The 19,546-nt window shown below is 47.4% G+C and overlaps 1 protein-coding gene across 8 annotated transcripts in view; it reads right to left on the reverse strand.

Moving 5' to 3' along the window:
* SETD4 (SET domain containing 4) overlaps window positions 1-19,546 on the reverse strand; it is a 59,111-nt gene that overhangs the window by 26,206 nt on the left and 13,359 nt on the right. For all 8 annotated transcript variants that reach the window (XR_004539916.1, XM_033949128.1, XM_033949132.1 and 5 more), the window contains 3 exons: window positions 9,856-9,893; window positions 2,446-2,534; window positions 843-1,272 (listed from right to left, as the gene is read on the reverse strand). Coding sequence is in view for 7 of the 8 variants with exons in the window: in XM_033949128.1 (XP_033805019.1) it covers window positions 843-1,272; window positions 2,446-2,534; window positions 9,856-9,893 (557 nt within the window). In the remaining variant the exon portion in view is untranslated. The remainder of the gene's footprint in view (window positions 1-842; window positions 1,273-2,445; window positions 2,535-9,855; window positions 9,894-19,546) is intronic.

The raw sequence follows: 19,546 nt of genomic DNA on the forward strand, positions 1-19,546 counted from the left end.
TATATCCCCTCTACTATCAAGAAAATTGAATAAGCCAAATTATTATAGAATGCTACACAGAAATATCATGCTAACAGAATACCACAGTCACACATAGCAGGAATAGGGTTAGGGTAGTGCAACTAGGGCACTGTCCCCCCTGGTCAAAGAGAGCCGTAAGCCTCTGCCTGGACTTTGCAGTCCCCAGTTGTGTCTAACACCAGCTCTAACAAGATAAATTTATCTTTTTTTATGTCATCTTAGCATATTTTATGCTACAGAACGAATTATTTTTTTTAACATGTATTGTTATGGGAAAACGCGTTTCACATAACGAACTTTTCGCATAACAAACTTGCTCCTGGAACCAATTAAGTTCGTTGTGTGAGGCACCACTGTACTTCATTGGGACTATGGATATACCTACCCTCCCAGTCAGTGGCATAGTGAAGGCGAGAGCTGCCTGGGATGGTGGTGCCCCTCCCCCGCCCTCTTCTCCGTCCACCTCCTTTCCCTGCCCTCTCCAGCCGCACACGCGCCGCTTCCCTTCCCCTGTAACGTTCCTGGCACGAGCAGCAGCCCCCAACCTACTGTCACGCCAGCGTCGGCTCTTCCTCTGATGTCACTTCCTGGGCACGGGTCCAGGAAGTGACATCAGAGGAAGAGCTGACACTGGCATGACAGCAGGTTGGGGGGGGTTGCTGCTCGCACCAGGAACAATAGAGGTATGGGGGAAGGGGAGCAGGGATCAGAGAGGAGGAAGGGTTCCTGCGCCCGGAGCGGACTGCCCCCCCCCCCCCACTTTACTGTGCCACTGCTCCCAATCCTTGTCTGAAAATTTAGATACATACACCATTTCTTACCTGAACTCCGGGACTGTGGTTTAATAAATCTAAATACGGAGCCAGTACATACACATCTGGTTTGTTGGAGAAACAAGGCGCCTGAGTATTTTTCATATATACCGTCCTGGTATTCACAGTGCACCAGGCCCATCGCAGGACCTCATAGGTGAAAACACTGTCCACGTGCTGTGAAAACAGAGACTGCAGCGAAGAGAAAAAATGTTTGGAAGATCGATACAGCTCCTGGACCGCAGTTCTCTGTTCCTGGGCTTTTCTTCGTAGAGGTTCAGGAAGAAGAGTCTCTACTTCTGGTTCCCAATATACTGGGCATGTGTAGGATTGTGGCAGGACATCCAGGTATGGCTTCCACACGGAGAGGTCGCCAACATACTTTTCCACAATCAAAAACGTGCAGAGTGCCAAAAGTGGAGATACTGGAGGCTTCCACCTGCCAAGAATAGAATTCACATCTCATCACAATCATTCAAGGACATGCGAGTAAGAAAGTATCGGTGTCATGATTTTCTCTCTCCTTAAACTTCAATTTGTGTCCATTCTGGGGGAGGGTTCTTTTGCGTGTTGTTGGTAATGAGGGGAGCTCACTCACTCTGCAGTTCTTCAATATCTCTCCACACTTCTTGCGGACTAGAGAATAACACGGTGACAAAATTCATCACCGTTCCCATCCCCGCGGATAACCACGGTAAACCATCTTCATGTCATTCTTTAAGGAGAGAGGGAAGAATCAGAGTATGAATGGCCACAACCACTGACCCGCAAGCTTTGCTTTGAAGAATGCTGGTGTAGAAGGACTGAGGTTGAAACAGATACTACAGAATGACAGTCTCTGGTATCCAGAGCAGATATTGTGATGTCATAATGCCTCATTCCACCAGTGCCTAAGAGCCAATCACATCAGTGATGTCACAATGGCTTCATTATCCTTGGCTCCCATAAGAATCAGAGTATGAATGGCCACAACCACTGACCCACAAGCTTTGCTTTGAAGAATGCTGTTGTAGAAGGACTGAGGCTGAAAAAGACACTAAAAAATGACATGGGATTATTTCCCACGGTTATCCGCAGGGGCAGGAATGGTGATGAATTTTGTCACCGTGTCATTGTCTATTGCGGACTCACTAGCAGTGGTATGCTCCAACTGCCTCTTCCTGTACTAAAGTCAGGCTATACCAATCAGGAGCTGTGTGACAAAGCAGCTCCTGATTGGTGTAGCCTGATTTTGGTAACAGGAAGAGGCAGTCAGAGCATACCACGCGCCCCAGCTGCCCTCTCCTGCCGTCTGGCAGCCATAACCAAAAAGGTTTGACAGGTTGCCAGACAGAACTTATACATTTTGACTTAGACCAAGTCAAAACAGGTATAAGTTCTGAATCAGCAGCCCAGGCAACCCGTCCCCCCGCAGCCCCCCCCCCCCCCCGCACCAATCATTGGCAGGAGGTAGCCCAAGCCCTCCTGCTGAACAACCCCCCCCCCACCCCGAACTCCTTTTCGTGCACCCAACCCCCCCCACACTCCACCTTCAGTCTGTCCCGGTATGGCAATTCTTATGTTCTTAGGAGCACACTTGACAAGTGAGAGAATAATGAAAGCTTTTACTTACTCTGTAATATATTTACCAAGATAGCTTCCGAGTACGGTTCTAGTAGTGAGTAGGCATTTTTCAGGCAATGAAATAATCACATCCCCTGCCTGTCAAAGAAACATCCAACTTAACCTTGGTTTCAGTTTGAATTTACATAAGATCTAGAGTGGTAAACAAAAGCATGAGCCCTCGTGGTCAAAAAGTATGTTTCACTGAATCCCCAAGTAACAGACGCTGACAAAGGACAAAGTCAATTTTAATGCATAAATTACTATTTGCAATTATTACAAATTCAAAATAAGAAAAACAGGCAGTATGGCAGGTGGAAAATCCACTCTCACCCTGACGTAGTAAGGGTGAGGAGCGCACCCTCCCCCGCCATGCGCCCCCTTGCCTTCTCCCGCACCTCTTTGGCACTCTCTCTGATGTCACTTCATAAGTGCGGGTCCCGGAAGTGACGCCAGGGAGTACAGGGGGAAGGTAAAGAGACACAAAGGTACAGGGGGGAAGGTAAGAGACACAAACTGCAAGGCAAGGAGCAGGCGGGGCAGAGAGGAGGAAGGGTGCCGTCACGCCCTTAGGAAGGCCGTGCCTGGGGCGGACCGCACCCCCTTTACGACACCACTGCACCCTTTCAGTCACTATTTTTCAGCAACTCCTTTGGCTGAAATAACAGTTTCCAAACATTTCCTAAAGCTAGTTCGGAGTCCTATTTTTGCTTCCGGAAGTTTTTTCTCCTCCTTCATTGTAGAACTCTTTTAGCTAAGAAATATTCTTAAATCTCAGGGCCAGCCAAACCATTACACAAGACTAGGTGTTGCCTAGGTTAGCAGAGAGAAAAAATAAAATAAAGCAGCTACACTCGAAGAAAAACATTACTGTCCTCCAATGGCAAACGGAAGCAAGTGGTAAAACTCTTATTTTGAGAAAACCAGGTAAAACACATTTGGAACTGCAGTAATTAGCTTATGCTACCATAAGTATTTTTTAACAAAAAGGACCCTCTACAGCAGTGGCTCCCAACTCTGCCCTGGGGGACCACCAGCCAGTTGGGTTTTCAGGATATTCCTAATGAATATACATGAGAATGATTTGCATACCTGTCACTTCCATTATACACAACTCTCTCTCATGCATATTCTACAGGGGTATCCTGAAAACCCGACTAGCTGGTGGTCCCCCCGGACAGGTTTGGGAACCACTGCTCTACAGCATTTAGTTCAAGGATTACACATATGTATAGCGCTCATTGCCCCAAAGTCAGATTATGCCATTAACCCAATTTTGATAAAAATGTCACTTGCTTCCTTTTACCACTGGAGGGCAGAGCAAGTCTTTATAGTGATACATTACATTACATTACATTAGTGATTTATATTCCGCTTGTGCCTTGCGGTTCTAAGCGGATTACAATTTATAAGACTGGACATTTCCAGTAGCGGTGCAGTACATAAATTCAAGAATGTGTCAAGATACAATTGTTAATCTGGGTTTTTCGGAAGAATTTGAAAGCTAATAGTAGATTATGATAAGTAGTTGTGATGAGTAGATATAGTAATGTCAGGATTCTGGTAGGTTGTTGTGATGAATGGAAATAATAAGAGTCAGGGTTCTGATGTATTGCTATGGTGGTGATGGTGGTGGTCATGGGAGTATTTTCTATTGTTGTTGAGGGGTTATGATGATGGAAAGTGTTTTTTGAAGAGATGAGTTTTGATTTCTTTTCGGAATATTTTGATGATACAAACTAAAAGAATCATCACCACCTACTTTTACCTGCAAAACAAAGTTTAATATTTCAAAGCATGATGTCTAAGTTACGGTATGTGTTTTTAAAGAATTGTTGTTGGGTGATCGTGATTTAAAAGCTCAATTATCAAAATCTTAGAGGAGGAAATGGGCTAGGGATCTGAAAACTGAGGGAGGTTTATTCATTACCAGGTTTCCCAGCATGCAAAATATGACTAGATGGCACTGAACTGCGTATGCATGTTTGGTACTTTTCAGTGTTATTTATTGTTTTGTGTTCTTTTATGACTCACACAGTTTTAATATACTGCAGCTCTAACCCCTGACTCAGCCTTAGGGCAAAATGTGGCCACGTCGGGTGCTGGATTTAAATAAACCATTCCTGAGTCATAGGATCCACAGTGTTCTACTAAAATCTGTTCTATCGAAACCTAAACTGATAAAATATGGACTACTGCAGGATGCCCTCCTGTTCCCTCTGCTTTTCAACCTCTATAATCAAGACTGGTAATAGACATCACCTTAAAATACCAAATAAAGATCCACTCATTTGCCAATGATATACAACTGTACCTACTGCTAGGCCCTAAGCGAGACGCTCAGATCTCCAAACTACACAACTGCCTCTCGGAAATAAAAAGCTGGAAGACCTGAAACAAGCTACAATTAAACGCGGCAAAAAACAAACTCCTCTGGATACAGAGAGGTGACCCTGAACCCGCTTGTCGATCTCTTGGGAATTGACCAAAGACAAAGCACACAGCCTAAGGGTGATCCTTGATGGTGATCTTTCGCTCTCTGACCATATCTTCCATGTAGTTTACACCTCGTTCTACTACCTCTGACAGCTCTCCCAGCTACTCAATGCCTTTGTCCTATGCCGTATGGACTACTGCAACACTCTCCTAAATGGTCTCACTGCAAAAAACCTCCAACTACAACGAGTACAAAATGCCGCCATCCGATTCCTGAAGAACCTCTGCATACGAGACCTGCTTGCCCCGGCATTGCGTGTTGCCCACTGGCTGCCAATTGACAAAGGCCTAGTAATGGCCTACAAACTCTTCCACATGGTATTGGCCTATATGGCCTACAAACTTCCACCCTACGTCCCGAACCAACTGCCCCAGCAACCCTCCAAACCTCCACCCCCCCACACCCCCCACACCCGCACTCTAAGCCTACCCTGATATCCCCTCCGGCCGACAGGCCGACCTCTTCAAAATGGTGGGCCTTCCCCTTTCTGGTGTATCCCGGGATTACCAGGGAGGGGCCTAAGGCTCTGATTGGTTCAGATACCTAAGGTCCCTCTATTCAGTCAAAGGCGTTAACAAAAAAAACCTCTCCTTTTTCTATATTTCAATTGATTATTCAATTTTTTTTTAATATAGTTCTTATCCCCAAACATATAGAAGAGAATTCCCCAGATTCCTTATTGTCTATAGAACAGCTTCCTCATTTGATTCTTCTCTTCAATATCAGGTCAATTCATCAAACAGTTTTCTCTTCTCTTCCAGTCCTATTCACATTCTATAACTAGTCAGCAAAAGTTTCAGTCAATTTCTTTCTTCATACATCATTATTATAACTCAACAAACTGAATGGACTTATCTTTCCATGGAAGTGCCATTGATGTTTCACAGGGCCTGCCAATCTGCATACTTCTTTTGAAAGTGAAAATATATGAACTTAGGGAGCCGACAAAAGAAGAACTTCCTGATGTAGGGACTGAATAGCTGCAAAATGCTGGCAGCATCAGTTTCTAAAAGTAAGCGGCACTAAGAAGTATGGAAATTGGCAGGACCTGTAAAACATCAACGGTACCTCCATGGAAAGATAAGTTCATTCACCCCACTCTCCTTTTATAAAGCTGCATTAGGCTTTTTTTTTTTTTATCGCCAGCTAGGGCTGTAAATGCTCCGACACTCATAGAAGCCTAAAGCAGCTTCATAAAAGGGTTTGTTGATATATAATCATATTGTATGAAGAAAGAAATTGGCTGATAAACTTTTGTTGACTAGTTATAGAAAAAAGCCGGGTATCTGGACAAACATAAATGTGAATAAAACTGGAAGAGAAGATAAAATTGTTGGATGAATTAACCCGATATTGTAAAGAAGAATTGAATGAGGAAGCCGTTCTATAGACACTAAGGCCCTGATTCTGAAAAGTGCCGTCCCGATTTTAGGCAGCTGTAGGCGTCCTACAGCTGTCTAATCAACCAATCGGGATGCACATTTAAAAAAAAAATGCTCCCCAGACAGGCCGCCTATATTGAAGGCGCCTCCGGGAGCCTAGTGAGGCCCGCAAGACGCCTAAGCTCGCCTAAGAGCCTTAAGCGAACCTAGGCGGCCCTACACGCTCTAGGCGCCTGGACCAATCAGGCCTTAGACTTAGTGGGGATGGGCGGACTCACTATGCCTAAGGCCTGATTGGTCCAGGCTTATAGAGCCTGGGGCAATCAGGCCTTAGGCTTCGCGGGATGGGCCAGGAAGGGGCGGGCCCGCCTCATTTCGACGAGGCGGGCCTGCCGGCTGGATGGTACCATGACCCATCCGGCCGGCCAACAATTAAAGGTTAGTTTGGGGGGGGAGGTTAGTTTGGGGGGAAGTTAAGGGTGGTCTTTGGTGGCTGTTAGCACGGGGGGAGGACTGTTAGCGCGAGGGGGGCCTCCGGAGGGGGGCGTCTTCCGGCAGGAGGGATTGGGCACCCTCCTGCCGGTGATCGGTAGTGTCGGGGGGGAGGCGGCGTTCCAGCAGGAGGGCTTGGGCACCCTCCTGCCGGCAATCGGACAGGCGGCCACTATACTTATCGCGTCAGGGAGATCCCTTGCGATAAGTGTAGTGGCTGCGTCTACTCTAACCTGATTCTGTAACCGGCGTCTGTAACATGGACGCCGGTTACAGAATCGGGGTTAGTGTAGGCCCGATTCTGTATTGGTCGCCCCTCCTGGGCCATCCTATACAGAATCTGGGCCTAAGGGGCTGATAATCGAAATAGAAATACGTCCAAATACCCGCCCAAATCAGCACTAAAAGACAGGTCATCCAAGTGCCGATAATCAAAACGGATTTTTAGACGTATCCAGAGACTTTTTAAGCCTCTGAATGCTGCTGTGCGCCCAGAGCTGAAAGGGGCATTTTAGGAGGAGTGGTGAGGGCGGGACGTGGGCTGACCTAGACTTAGGGCTCCTTTTAGTAAGGTGCGCTCGCGATTTTAGCGAGCGTTAAACGAAAAATTCTAAAGCAAGCTCTATGGAGGCGTTAGCTTTTAGCACGCACTAAAACCGCTAGCGCACCTTAGTAAAAGGAGCCCTTAGTCGTACTCCAGGGATAATCGAAAGTTTGACGAAGTTGCCTGGATGGAATTTATACACTAATCTAATCTAAACCTTAGGTTTGTATACCGCATCATCTCTACATTCGTAAAGCTCGACACAGTTAACAAGAGTTAAGGTAGAAAGGAACTCCAGTGGAGGGAAGAGGCAAAATGAAGAGAAAATTTAGAGGACTAGAATAACCAGAGAGGGAGGAGGAGTTACATTTTTGAGAATAACCAGGTTTTCAGATGTTTACGGAAGAGTTGGAGGGAGCTCAGATTCCTAAGAGGGGAGGTAAGGTTGTTCCAGAGCTGAGTGATTCTGAAAGGGAGGGAAGAACCTAGTTTTCCTACAAGTGAAACGCCTTTTAGAGAGGGAAAGGAAAGTTTCAGTTTTTGGGTGGATCTGGCAGAATTGGGGTTAGAGGAGTTCCAAGAAAGAGGAATGAAGGGAGGGAGAATACCATGTAGGATCTTGAAAGTGAGGTAGGCACATTTGAAGTGGACTCTGGAGATAATCGGAAGCCAGTGGAGCTTGGATAAAAGCGGTGAGACGTGGTTGAATTTGCTTTTTGCGAAGATAAGCTTAGCAGCGGTATTCTGAATCCGCTGGAGTCTTTGAAGGTTTTTCTTTGTTAGGCTAAGGTAGATAGAGTTGCAGTAGTCCAGTCTGGAAAGGATGGTGGATTGGACAAGGACGGCAAAGTGTTTTTGATGGAAACAGGATCTCACTTTTCTCAGCATGTGAAGGCTGAAGAAACATTTTTTTTACTAGGGAGTTGAGGTGGTCGTTGAAGGAAAGTGTAGAGTCAATGATGACTCCCAGAACTTTACTAGAATATTCAAGATGCAGAGTGGGGCCAGAGGATACTGGTGGGCAGTTGGTCCAATTTTGGGCCGAGCCAGAGAAGTTTTGATTTAGATTCGTTCAGTTTCATCTGCACAGTGTGGGCCCAGGATTGAAGGTTCGATATACATGAGGATATGTTCGCCGAGAGGTTGATGAGGTTCTGGTCGGTCTCAAGGAGGACAAAGATGTCGTCTGCGTAAGTGTAGAGTGTTGCAAGGGGGGAGAGATGGAGGAGTTTAAGGGAGGACATATAAATGTTGAAGAGGATAGGAGAGAGAGGTGAGCCTTGCGGGACTCCACAGATCGGGTTCCAGGGGGAGGAAGAAGTGCCCTTCATGTTGACTATGTAGGAGCGGGAGCGTAAGAACTTCGAGAACCAGTCAAGGACTGTGGAGTTTATACACTGTGATTTAGGTGATCTAAAACCAGGTCTAAGTGCCCAGAAGGTATCCAAAGTGACCAGATAACCACTGCAGACACAAAGTACAGACCCCCACACACTCCCCCAGTGATCACTGACCCCCTCACACTGTCCTAAAAATTGGAATACAAACATATATACCTGCCTCCAGAACATCAGCACCTGCTATAGGAAAGCCTAGTAGAGCTGCACAGAGGTGGCTTAAGTAGTCTGGGGGGTGGGCTAGTGAACCATAGAGAGGAGGATCCAGGCCTATAAGCCACTCTAACCATTGCATTTATGGTGAAAAATGTGAGCCCACCAAAAAAAAACCAAACCCTACTGTACTGCCATATAGGTGCCACCTGCAGCCATAAGGGCTACTGGGGTTGTAGACAGGTGGGTTTAGTAGGTTTGGGGATATTTGGGGGGACTCAACATTACTTATATGGGAGTTGTGGTGAGATGTTTATGTGGCACACTTTTTGTGAAGTTCACAACAGTGCCCTGTAAGGTGCCCCACTGCTGTGTTACCATGTCTGGGTGGCCAGTTCATCAGCTCTTGTTCTAGGCATTTGGGACTTGGACGACAATGTGGTATAAACATAGACATACTAGTGGTATGGACGATCAAACAGCTGGACGTAGAAGTAGACAATTTAAAAAAAATATATATTTTGAACGTATTTTTCGAGAATGGACATTTGTATCCTGCTGACTTTGGACGACTAGCATCCTATGTCCAAATCGGACTTAGACGTATTTTTTTATTATGCCCCTCCACGGAATCTGGGGAATTCTCTTCTCTATGTTTGGCGATAAGCAGTATTTTAAGAAAAATTTAATAATCAATTGAAAGAGGAGAGAGGTTTTACACCTATGACTGAATAGAGGGGTAATGGTATACCAGAGTGTGTATGAGACCCCCCATAAGTCTGTTCTCCTAGAGATACCAGCATTATAGCAGTGGGTTTGAGATTACAGGTTGTTATTTGTGCTCCGTACTAGCCAATTCAGATCTAAGACTGGTCATGAAATTTTACAGGTGACCACAGTCCAATGGACCAATCACGGCACTTCTAGGTCAAACAAATATAATTAATGCACAAACCTGAATGGATTTTGTGGTCATTAGTCCTCTTCCTGTATCTGAAAGTAGAAGCAAAGGATAACTAGCAGAGATGTACAAGGTCAAAAAATAAAATTTAGTTCATTTGGGGGATTTTCTTCATTTTTCCTCAATTTCAGGCGTCGTTTCACTTATTCCCTTTGAACGCGTTCATTGCGTGCATTCTACAATTTTGTTTACAAAGATATATTACACACAGTAATTCGTAGCTGTGTGTGCAAAATTGATTTGTGAACACTAAAAAAGATTTTTTAGGTACCCAAACAAAATGTACATCCCTTCTCTTGTACCTATATGTCGAACAAAAGTCAGCGTCACTAAGTAGGCCTACGGCAAACTTTTTCCAGTCACATCTTCTTTTCAAAAGAAAGTAACAAAATGCTAAACTAGCTGGTAAGATTGCTTAGCTGCCATTACCTAGATTAATGTGGTCTGTCGGGAGCTGGACATGCATGGCCAGGAAAGGTTCAGGTCTTCTCCATTGCCCTCTCTCATCTGGTGTATGCCAAAATTATAAAGTTCTGTAGGAAGTGCTGATTGCACAAAGCCTGTCTGTGGCGAAGGTTCTTCTGCTTTCATGTACACTAGTGTTGCCCGATTTGAATCAATTCGTTGTCCAAAACAATGATTCAGTAACCAAACAGTCCGATTGTTTTGAACGACGAATTGATTCACCGAAGCGAATTGATTCAAATTGGCAAATCAGGCAGCACTAGTGGAGCTTAGGTAAATGTGTTAAATATTTGGGTTTAAAAGATGTCTTTTTCCCGTCTGAACAACTAAGATATTTTTTGGACCTCAAGGGATTAACCAGTGGAGCGGCTAAAAGTTCAAAATGAAGTACCGAGGAAAGGGGAATTTAAGCCTAATTACTTTTCTTAATATAACGTAAAAAAATTATCTCTTTATTTTCTAAAACCCCTCCTCAACTAATTATGGTGGTCTAAGAAAGACTCTAAACCCATTACTTTAATAAGTTTATTTTTTATATTTTTTTGCTTTGGAATTGTTCATTGGGGGATATGATTCTGTATTCTATAAGAAGTAGTTGTACTTGTAAAGTTTCTATAAATGAATAAAAATAAAGTAAAAATTAAAAAATTAAGTGGAGCTTAGCACTATCTGCTGTTCGAGTGTGATACATCACGGTGCTCCCAAACAAATCACTGGCAAAAAAAACCCCCACCTTTTCGTTTCATGAAATCGCAAACAAAGTAACAAACTGCAACAGTTTTGGGGTTTTTTTTTGTTTTTTTTGTTTTTTAATATTTTATTTATAACATTTTACAATATTACCAAGCATATACATCTTGTACAGAAAAGTGAGATCAAACTACATATTAAACTATAATTCCAAAATTAATATTTGCTACAAGGAAATACCAATCTAGCTGTTCTCACACTAGTCCTCAATATTATTGGATCCATTATTAAGAGCAGAACTTATATACTTCAAATTAATTTAAGCAAGAAAAATCCTTGTCTAACTAAAGTGCGGGGAACTAATTTCTCATAGGCGTTATTACGTTGTTATTCCTTTTTCAAGACGTTTCATTGAGAGAAAACTAATCAATTGAGATGGCTCTGTAAATATATACTTCAATGATAAATATCTAACTACACATTTACATGGATATCTCAAGAAAAAACTACCCCCTATTTGAGTCACTCCAGGTTTTAAAATTAAAAATTATTTCCTTTTTTTTTGAGTCTCTCTGGAGACATCAGGGAAAATCTGAATATGTTGCCCCAGGAAGTCTTTAGACCTATTTTTAAAGAAAAGTTTTAATATCCAATCCTTGTCTGGAGCCAAAGCCACAGACAACAAGAGAGTAGCTGAAACCGCCAACTCTCTATCTGATTGTTCCAATATTGCTGAAATGTCCAATGACCTCTCCCGGGGTTCCTCCATGTTTTCTTCTTTGAATTGGGGCTTAGCAGGTAAGTAATACACTCTTGTAAGAGGAGGTAAGGAATTTTCAGGAATTTCCAAAATTTCCATAAAATATCTTTTCAATTGTTTTTTTTTTTGTTTTTTTTTTAATAATCTTCTGTTTATCTTCTTATTAAATATTTTAAGAAAACTGTTTTAGTCCTATCATACAGTATTAAAGTTAATTAATTTATTTATTCAATTTTCTATATCGTTCTCCCAGGGCATCGCAGAACGGTTTACATGAATTTATTCAGATACTCAAGCATTTTTCCCTGTCTGTCCTGGTGGGCTCACAATCTATCTAATGTACCAAGGGTCATAAGGAGCAGCGTGGGTTTGAACACACAACCTCAGGGTGCTGAGGCTGTAGCTTTAACCACTGCGCCACACACTCCCCTTAGAATACTAGGGGTTCATTCACTCATGCTACTAATGATTTCATGCATGGAGTCTAGTAACATTATGTCCTGAGGAGCGGCAATTCAAACATATAAAGAGAACTCTTTCAATGTAATCAAACGCAGTTCACTTATCTTAAATTTCTTCTCCTTGTTTTTTGTCTGTCAGTTTGACGCTGACAAAGTGAAAGTCCATGCGCTTTTCTTCTGCCATTTAGGGTGTCCTGCTGCTACCCTACCACCGACGTGGCCAGCGTTTCACGGTACTCACTCTCGTACCCGCTGCATCAGGGTAAATCTCTGGAGGCTCTTTGTTCTTTGTTTACTTCTTCTCTTCAAAGTTAAACTGCCAATCTCAGAGGCAGTGTAGCGGCAGGACGCCCTAAACGGCAGAAGAAAGCGCTTGCACTGCCTTTCATTTTGCCAGATGGTGCTAAGCTCCACTTATGAGGCATTTTCCACCTTTATAAAATAAAATTAAATATCAACAGCTGAAATATTAAAATATCAACAATAAAAATAAAAAATAAAAATTGGAAAACTGGATCATAAAAGAATGGTATAGCTGAGTAACACTAGTCTAATACCACTGCGTTTAATTTAAATAGTGAATATTTTACATATTGGACCACTTGGGTGAAATATAGATAGTTTTGCTTATTAAAATGTCCAGTCATGTTTATCATAAAACATATGGGAACAGACAAAGATCTATGGAGACAAAGTCCATAATCTGCTGTTGAGACAGACATGGGTTGGTAGCATGGAATGCTGATACTATTTAAGTTTTTGCCAGGTTCTTGCGACTTGCATTGGCCTCCGCGAAGATGGTATACTGGGCTAGATGGACCATTGATCTGAGCCAGTAAGGCTATTCTTATGTTCTTATGTGAGCCAAGTATAGAACAATCAAGCCATTGTGACATCACTGATGATGTTGGCTCTTAGGCATTGGTGGAATGAGGCATTATGACATCACAATCTCTGCTCTGGAAAGCTGCTACTATTTGGGTTTTTGAAAGGAACTTGTGACTTGAATTGGCCTCTGTGAAGATGGTATACTGGGCTAGATGGACCATAGGTCTGACCCTGTAAGGCTATTCTTATATGAGCCAAGTATAGGACAATCAAGCCATTGTGACATTACTGATGATGTTGGCTGGTAAAATGAGGCATTATGACATCACAATCTCAGCTGTGGAATGCTGCTACTATTTGGGTTTTTGCCAGGTGCTTGTTTGTGAGTTGGATTGGCCTCCATGAAGATGGTATATTGGGCTAGATGGACCATTGATCTGAGCCAGTAGGGCTATTCTTATGTTCTTTTTTAAAAATCTTTATTGATTTTCAAACTTCAAGCATAAAACGCACTATTAGCTACACAAGTAATACATAAAACAATCATTTTCTCCCATCCTTCTCCCAATTATTAATACAAGACATATAATGTGATTACAATGGAGAAATTAGGTTCTTACCTGCTAATTTACTTTCTTTTAGCTTCTCCAGACCAGTAGAGGTTAACTTTACGATTGGGTATATATCTAATCATGACCAGCAGGTGGAGACTGAAAACAAAACTTTGGGACAGTATATCCTAGCCCCTCCTCTCTATTTCCCTCAGTCTGCCGAATAGCCAAGCAGAACCAAGAACTGGAAAACAACAGAGAGAAAAAACAATACTCCGAAAGGAGTAACAAATAACATACCCAAAAATGCTGTTGGAAAATGCAGAGGAGAAATTCCCGAAGGAAGAAGGTCCCCACAGCTCGCCAGCTAAGCCAGCCGAGCCACAGCCGCTGTTCTTCAATTCTCCCCGGCCCTAGAAAAATACTAGAACCCGCAGCAAAAACCAAAAACTGCCCGCGCAACAGCCCCAACAACAACAACAACAGACAGGGTGGGGACCTCTACTGGTCTGGAGAAGCTAAAAGAAAGTAAATTAGCAGGTAAGAACCTAATTTCTCCTTCTTTAGCACTCTCCAGACCAGTAGAGGTTAACTTTACGATTGGGACGTACCAAAGCAGTCCCTCTCACGGGCGGGACCCCCGAAGGGCCGATACCAGAACACGCTCACCGAACACCGCGTCCCGACGCGCCTGAACATCTACCCGATAATGCCGAACAAATGAATGCAAGGAGGACCAAACCGCAGCCTTACAAATATCCACCGGAGGCACGAGCGACGACTCAGCCCAAGAAGCCGCCTGACCCCTAGTGGAATGAGCCTTGAGAAACTCCGGAACCGGCTTCTGACTCAGAAGATAAGCGGAAGCAATCATCTCCTTGATCCAACGCGCAATAGTAGCCTTAGAAGCGCCAGCCCCCCGACGAGGACCCGCCAGAAGCACAAAGAGATGATCGGAGCTCCGAAAATCCCGGGTCCGCTGCACATAAGCATGGAGGACCCGACCGACATCCAACTTGCGCAGCTGTCGTTGCTCAGAAGAACCCTCCCGACTACCCAAGACCGGGAGGACCACCGATTGATTGACATGAAAAGGAGAAACTACCTTCGGCAGAAAGGAAGGAACAGGCCGCAAAACAACCCGCTCCTTCGAAAACTCCAGGAAGGGAGCCCTACAAGAGAAAGCCTGTAGCTCAGACACCCGTCTAGCGGAAGTAATGGCCACCAAAAAGACCGACTTCAGCGTAAGGTCCTTCAACGAACAGCCATCCAACGGCTCGAAAGGAGGGCGCACTAGAACAGAGAGAACCAGATTGAGATCCCAAGAGGGAATCGAGGGCCTTATGGGAGGCCTGATCAACTTGGCCGCCCTAAGAAAGCGAATCACATCAGGAATGGCTGACAAACGCTGACCTGTCACCAGCCCCCGAAAAGCCGACAGGGCCGCCAGATGAACCCGAAGAGAAGACCAGGCCAGGCCCCTATCCAGGCCATCCTGCAAAAACTCTAGAATGTTAGGCAGAGAAGCGCGAAAGGAGACCACTCCCCGCGCTCGGCACCATTCCTCAAAAAGACGCCAAACCCGTACATAAGCCCGAGAGGTAGAAAGCCTCCGGGACCCCAAAAGTGTAGAGATCACCTTGTCGGAATATCCCTTCTTACTCAGGCGGCCCCTTTCAAGAGCCAAGCCGTAAGACAAAAGGGAGACGGGTCGAACATGGGAATGGGACCCTGCGTCAGAAGATCGCACTCGAGAGGCAGAGGAAGAGGATCCGCCACCAGATGCCTCACCAGATCCGCATACCACGGACGACGAGGCCAATCCGGAGCCACCAAGACCACCAGCCCCGGATGGCGAACAATGCGAAGCAGTACTCTGCCCACTAATGGCCAAGGAGGGAACACATACAACAGCCCCTCCGTTGGCCACGGTTGGACCAGAGCATCCAGACCCTCGGCCAGACCGTCCCTGCGACGACTGAAGAAGCGGGGTACTTTGGCGTTGCCACTTGTAGCCATCAGATCCATCAGGGGCTGCCCCCAAGCACGCACTAGCAACTGAAACGCCTCGGCGCCGAGACACCACTCTCCCGGATCCAAGAAGTGACGACTGAGGAAGTCCGCCTGAACGTTTTCTACCCCGGCAATGTGAGAGGCCGAGAGGTCCAGAAGATGCGACTCCGCCCAAACCATGAGCCGAGCCGCCTCCTGCGCCACCAGAGTGCTCTTGGTGCCCCCCTGACGATTGACATAAGCCACCGCCGTGGCATTGTCCGACAGGACTCTGACCGACCTGCCCAACAAAAGGGAGTGGAAAGCCAACAGCGCCAGCCGGACCGCCCTGGTCTCCAACACGTTGATCGACCAGGAGGCCTCCTCCGTGGACCAGGTTCCCTGAGCTGAGTGACCCAGACACTGGGCCCCCCAACCCAGGAGACTCGCATCCGTAAGGAGCACCGTCCACTGCGGAAGATCCAGACCCACCCCCTGAACTAGGTGAGGGGTCCGGAGCCACCAACGCAGACTGCAGCGCGCCAAGCCTCGCAGGGGAACCGGAACATCCATCCCGTGCCTCTGGGGAGACCACCTCCGGAGCAGAGCATACTGGAGAGGACGCATGTGGGCCCGCGCCCACCTCACCACGTCCAGGGACGCCGCCATCGACCCCAGGACCTGGAGGAAATCTCGCGCCCGAGGACACCGGGACGCCAAAAGCAGGCGAATCTGAGACTGCAATTTGCACACCCGGGCCTCTGGGAGGAAGACCTTCCCCAAGGAGGTGTCGAACAGCACCCCGAGGTACTCCAGACGCTGAGCCGGAACCAACCGACTCTTGGAAAGGTTGACCACCCAGCCCAGCGACCGGAGAAACTCCACCACCCGAGCCGTAACCCGGGAGCTTTCCTGCAACGACTTGGCCCGAATTAACCAGTCGTCCAGGTAGGGGTGTACCAGGATGCCCTCCGACCGCAAGGCTGCCGCGACGACCACCATCACCTTGGTGAACGTCCGGGGAGCCGTGGCCAGCCCAAAGGGAAGCGCACAGAACTGATAGTGCCGACCCAAGATCGCAAAGCGCAGGAAACGCTGATGAGAGGTCCGAATAGGAACATGCAAGTAGGCCTCCGTCAGATCGAGAGAAGTGAGAAACTCCCCCGGCTGAACCGCCAGAATGACCGACCGCAGCGTTTCCATACGGAAAGAGGGAACCTTGAGAGCCCTGTTGACCCCTTTCAAATCGAGGATGGGCCGAAAAATCCCCTCCTTCTTGGGCACCACAAAGTAAATGGAGTACCTGCCCGTGCCCCACTCCGGGGGGGGCACTGGAACTACTGCCCTGAGATCTAGCAAGCGCTGAAGGGTCTGGCGAAACGCCAGCGTCTTCCCAGGAGTCTGACACGGAGAAGCGAGGAAAAAATCCGGCAGAGAGCGGGCGAACTCCAGGGCATAACCGTCCCGCACCACCTCCAGGACCCACTGATCGGACGTGATCTCGGCCCATTTGGGAAAAAAGTCGCGCAGCCGGGCCCCCACCGGAACCAAGGGGGGCGCCGGCAAGGCGTCATTGTGCAGGACGGGAAGCGGGGGAACCGGCGGAGGGATTCCCTGCCCCCCGACGGGCCCCCCGAAAGGGCTGCATGCGCTGGAAGAACCGACCCCGGGAAAACCCCGGAGACTGGAAAGAAGCAGCCCCACGCCCAGGGCGATACTTGCGAAATTCCCGCAAACGCCCCCGGGCCGCACCACCCCGAGACGCCGGGCGGGCACGGTCCTCCGGCAAACGGGGAACTTTCGAGTCCGACAGAGTCTGAATCAACTTATCCAAGTCCTCTCCAAATAAAAACGACCCCCGAAAGGGAAATTTAGTAAGCTTAGCTTTGGACGCAGCATCCGCCGCCCAAGCGCGCAGCCACAACACACGCCTTGCGGCCACGCCAAAAGCCATGGACTTAGCCGAGATCCGCACCAAGTCATACAGAGCATCCGAGAGGAACGAGGCAGCCATCTCAATCTTCGCTACCTCCTGATCCACCAGAGACCAGTCGTCAGACTCTCGATCCAAGACCCGCTCCGCCCACCGAAACACGGCGCGAGCGACCAGTCCCCCACAAATAGCCGCCTGGACCCCAAAGGCAGAGACTTGAAAATTTTGCTTAAGGATGGTCTCCAATTTGCGCTCCTCAGAGTCCCGCAAGGCAGAACCGCCCTCAACAGGTACGGTATGCCGCTTGGAAATAGCCGAGACCACCGCATCCACGACTGGCGAAGCTAACGTAGCCCGATCCCCTTCAGGGATGGGATACAGGCGAGCCATGCTGCGCGCCAGCCGAAACGGCGTCTCCGGCGTTTTCCACTGCTCAAGAATAATATCCCGAATATCCTGATGCATAGGAAAAGAGCGGGAAACGGAACGGATCCCTCGTAACAGAGGGTCCCCCACACGCGGAGTCTCCGGCGGCGCGTCCTCAAAACGCAAAGCCGAAGAAACCTGTTGAATAAGGTCAGGCAGCTCATCTCTCTGAAAAAGGCGCACCACGGACGCCTCGTCACTGGAGAACGGGAAACCCGACAACCCGCCGCCAGCTTCCGTCCCCTCCAGAGGGTCCTGGAATTCCTCAGAAGGGTCCAGGTCCTCCTCCAGACCGACACGTTCCTCCGACCACAAATCCTCGTCCCACGACACCCGCGGACGCTTGGACAAGAGAGGCGGCGGAGGGGACGTCACGTCAGATGAGAGAGGCAAAGCCGCAGGGAGCGCGGAGGAAACCCCACCCCCCGAGACCCCCTGGGCGCAACCGGGACCCCCAGCCGCCTGAAAATAGGCTTTGCATAATGAAAAGAAAAAATCAGGGGAAAAACCCCCCGAGGGTCCCAAGGGACTCCCTGCCACAGCAGGGGACCCAGCAGAAACCTGCCCCTGCTTAGCCAAAACAGGGGGAAGGTCACCTGAGGTGGAAGACAAAATGGAGGGGCCAGACAGAGAAGATGGCGTCTTTCCCGCCAAAACAGCTCCCTCCATAGCCTGCAGCGGCTGAGAGACCTGAATAGTCTCAGCCGCTAAAACAGGCAAGCCGGCATCAGCTGTCAAAATATCAGCTGAGAGGGAATCCTCTAAAACCCGACCGTCGGCGGCTCGGGGAATCCCTCCGTGGGCGGACGGAGAAGACCGGGCTTCTCCACCGTTCCCTGCCGACTCGCGAGGCACCATCGGCGGGGAGCTCTGGGCGCCTGCAGCCGCTGCCGACGGAGCTCCTCCACCGCACCGGCCTGAACACCGCTTGCACAGGCCGGCCGCGAGTGCCTCGCGTCTGGAGCACAATGAGCACTTTTTCCCTTTAGAAGTGCTCATTGCTCCATACGCGACCTAGCTGTAAAAAAGTGCCGGTTAGTTGAAAAAATACAGTAAAATACAGTTTTCTTAAAGGGATACAACCCTCCAGACCAGCACTACCTCAGGATTTTTTTTTTTTTTTTTTTTTTACAGAACAGACTCCACAGGCTCTCGAAGCAATATGCCTTGCTTGATTTAGGGGGCAAGGCTTACTGCTGAGGCTCCTCTAAAAAAATATGGGGAGGTGGAGGAAGTGGGGGGAGGGACCCCGCTCGTGACCCGCCGGGTTTGACACCCCCGAGGTCGGACGAACCCCCAAACAGAGTCCGTCCAAGCTCCGTCCGGCTAAAAACAGGGACAATAAACCTCTAAACAAATTCCAACAGCCCTACCAAGGGAGATGGGTACAGATCACTCAACACCTGCTGGAGACTGAAAGAAGACTGAGGGAAATAGAGAGGAGGGGCTAGGATATACTGTCCCAAAGTTTTGTTTTCAGTCTCCACCTGCTGGTCATGATTAGATATATACCCAATCGTAAAGTTAACCTCTACTGGTCTGGAGAGTGCTAAAGAAATTATAATTTAGTAATTTAAAT

The sequence above is a fragment of the Geotrypetes seraphini genome, chromosome 6 (genome assembly GCF_902459505.1).
Source record: "Geotrypetes seraphini chromosome 6, aGeoSer1.1, whole genome shotgun sequence".
NCBI classification, from domain to species: Eukaryota; Metazoa; Chordata; class Amphibia; order Gymnophiona; family Dermophiidae; genus Geotrypetes; species Geotrypetes seraphini.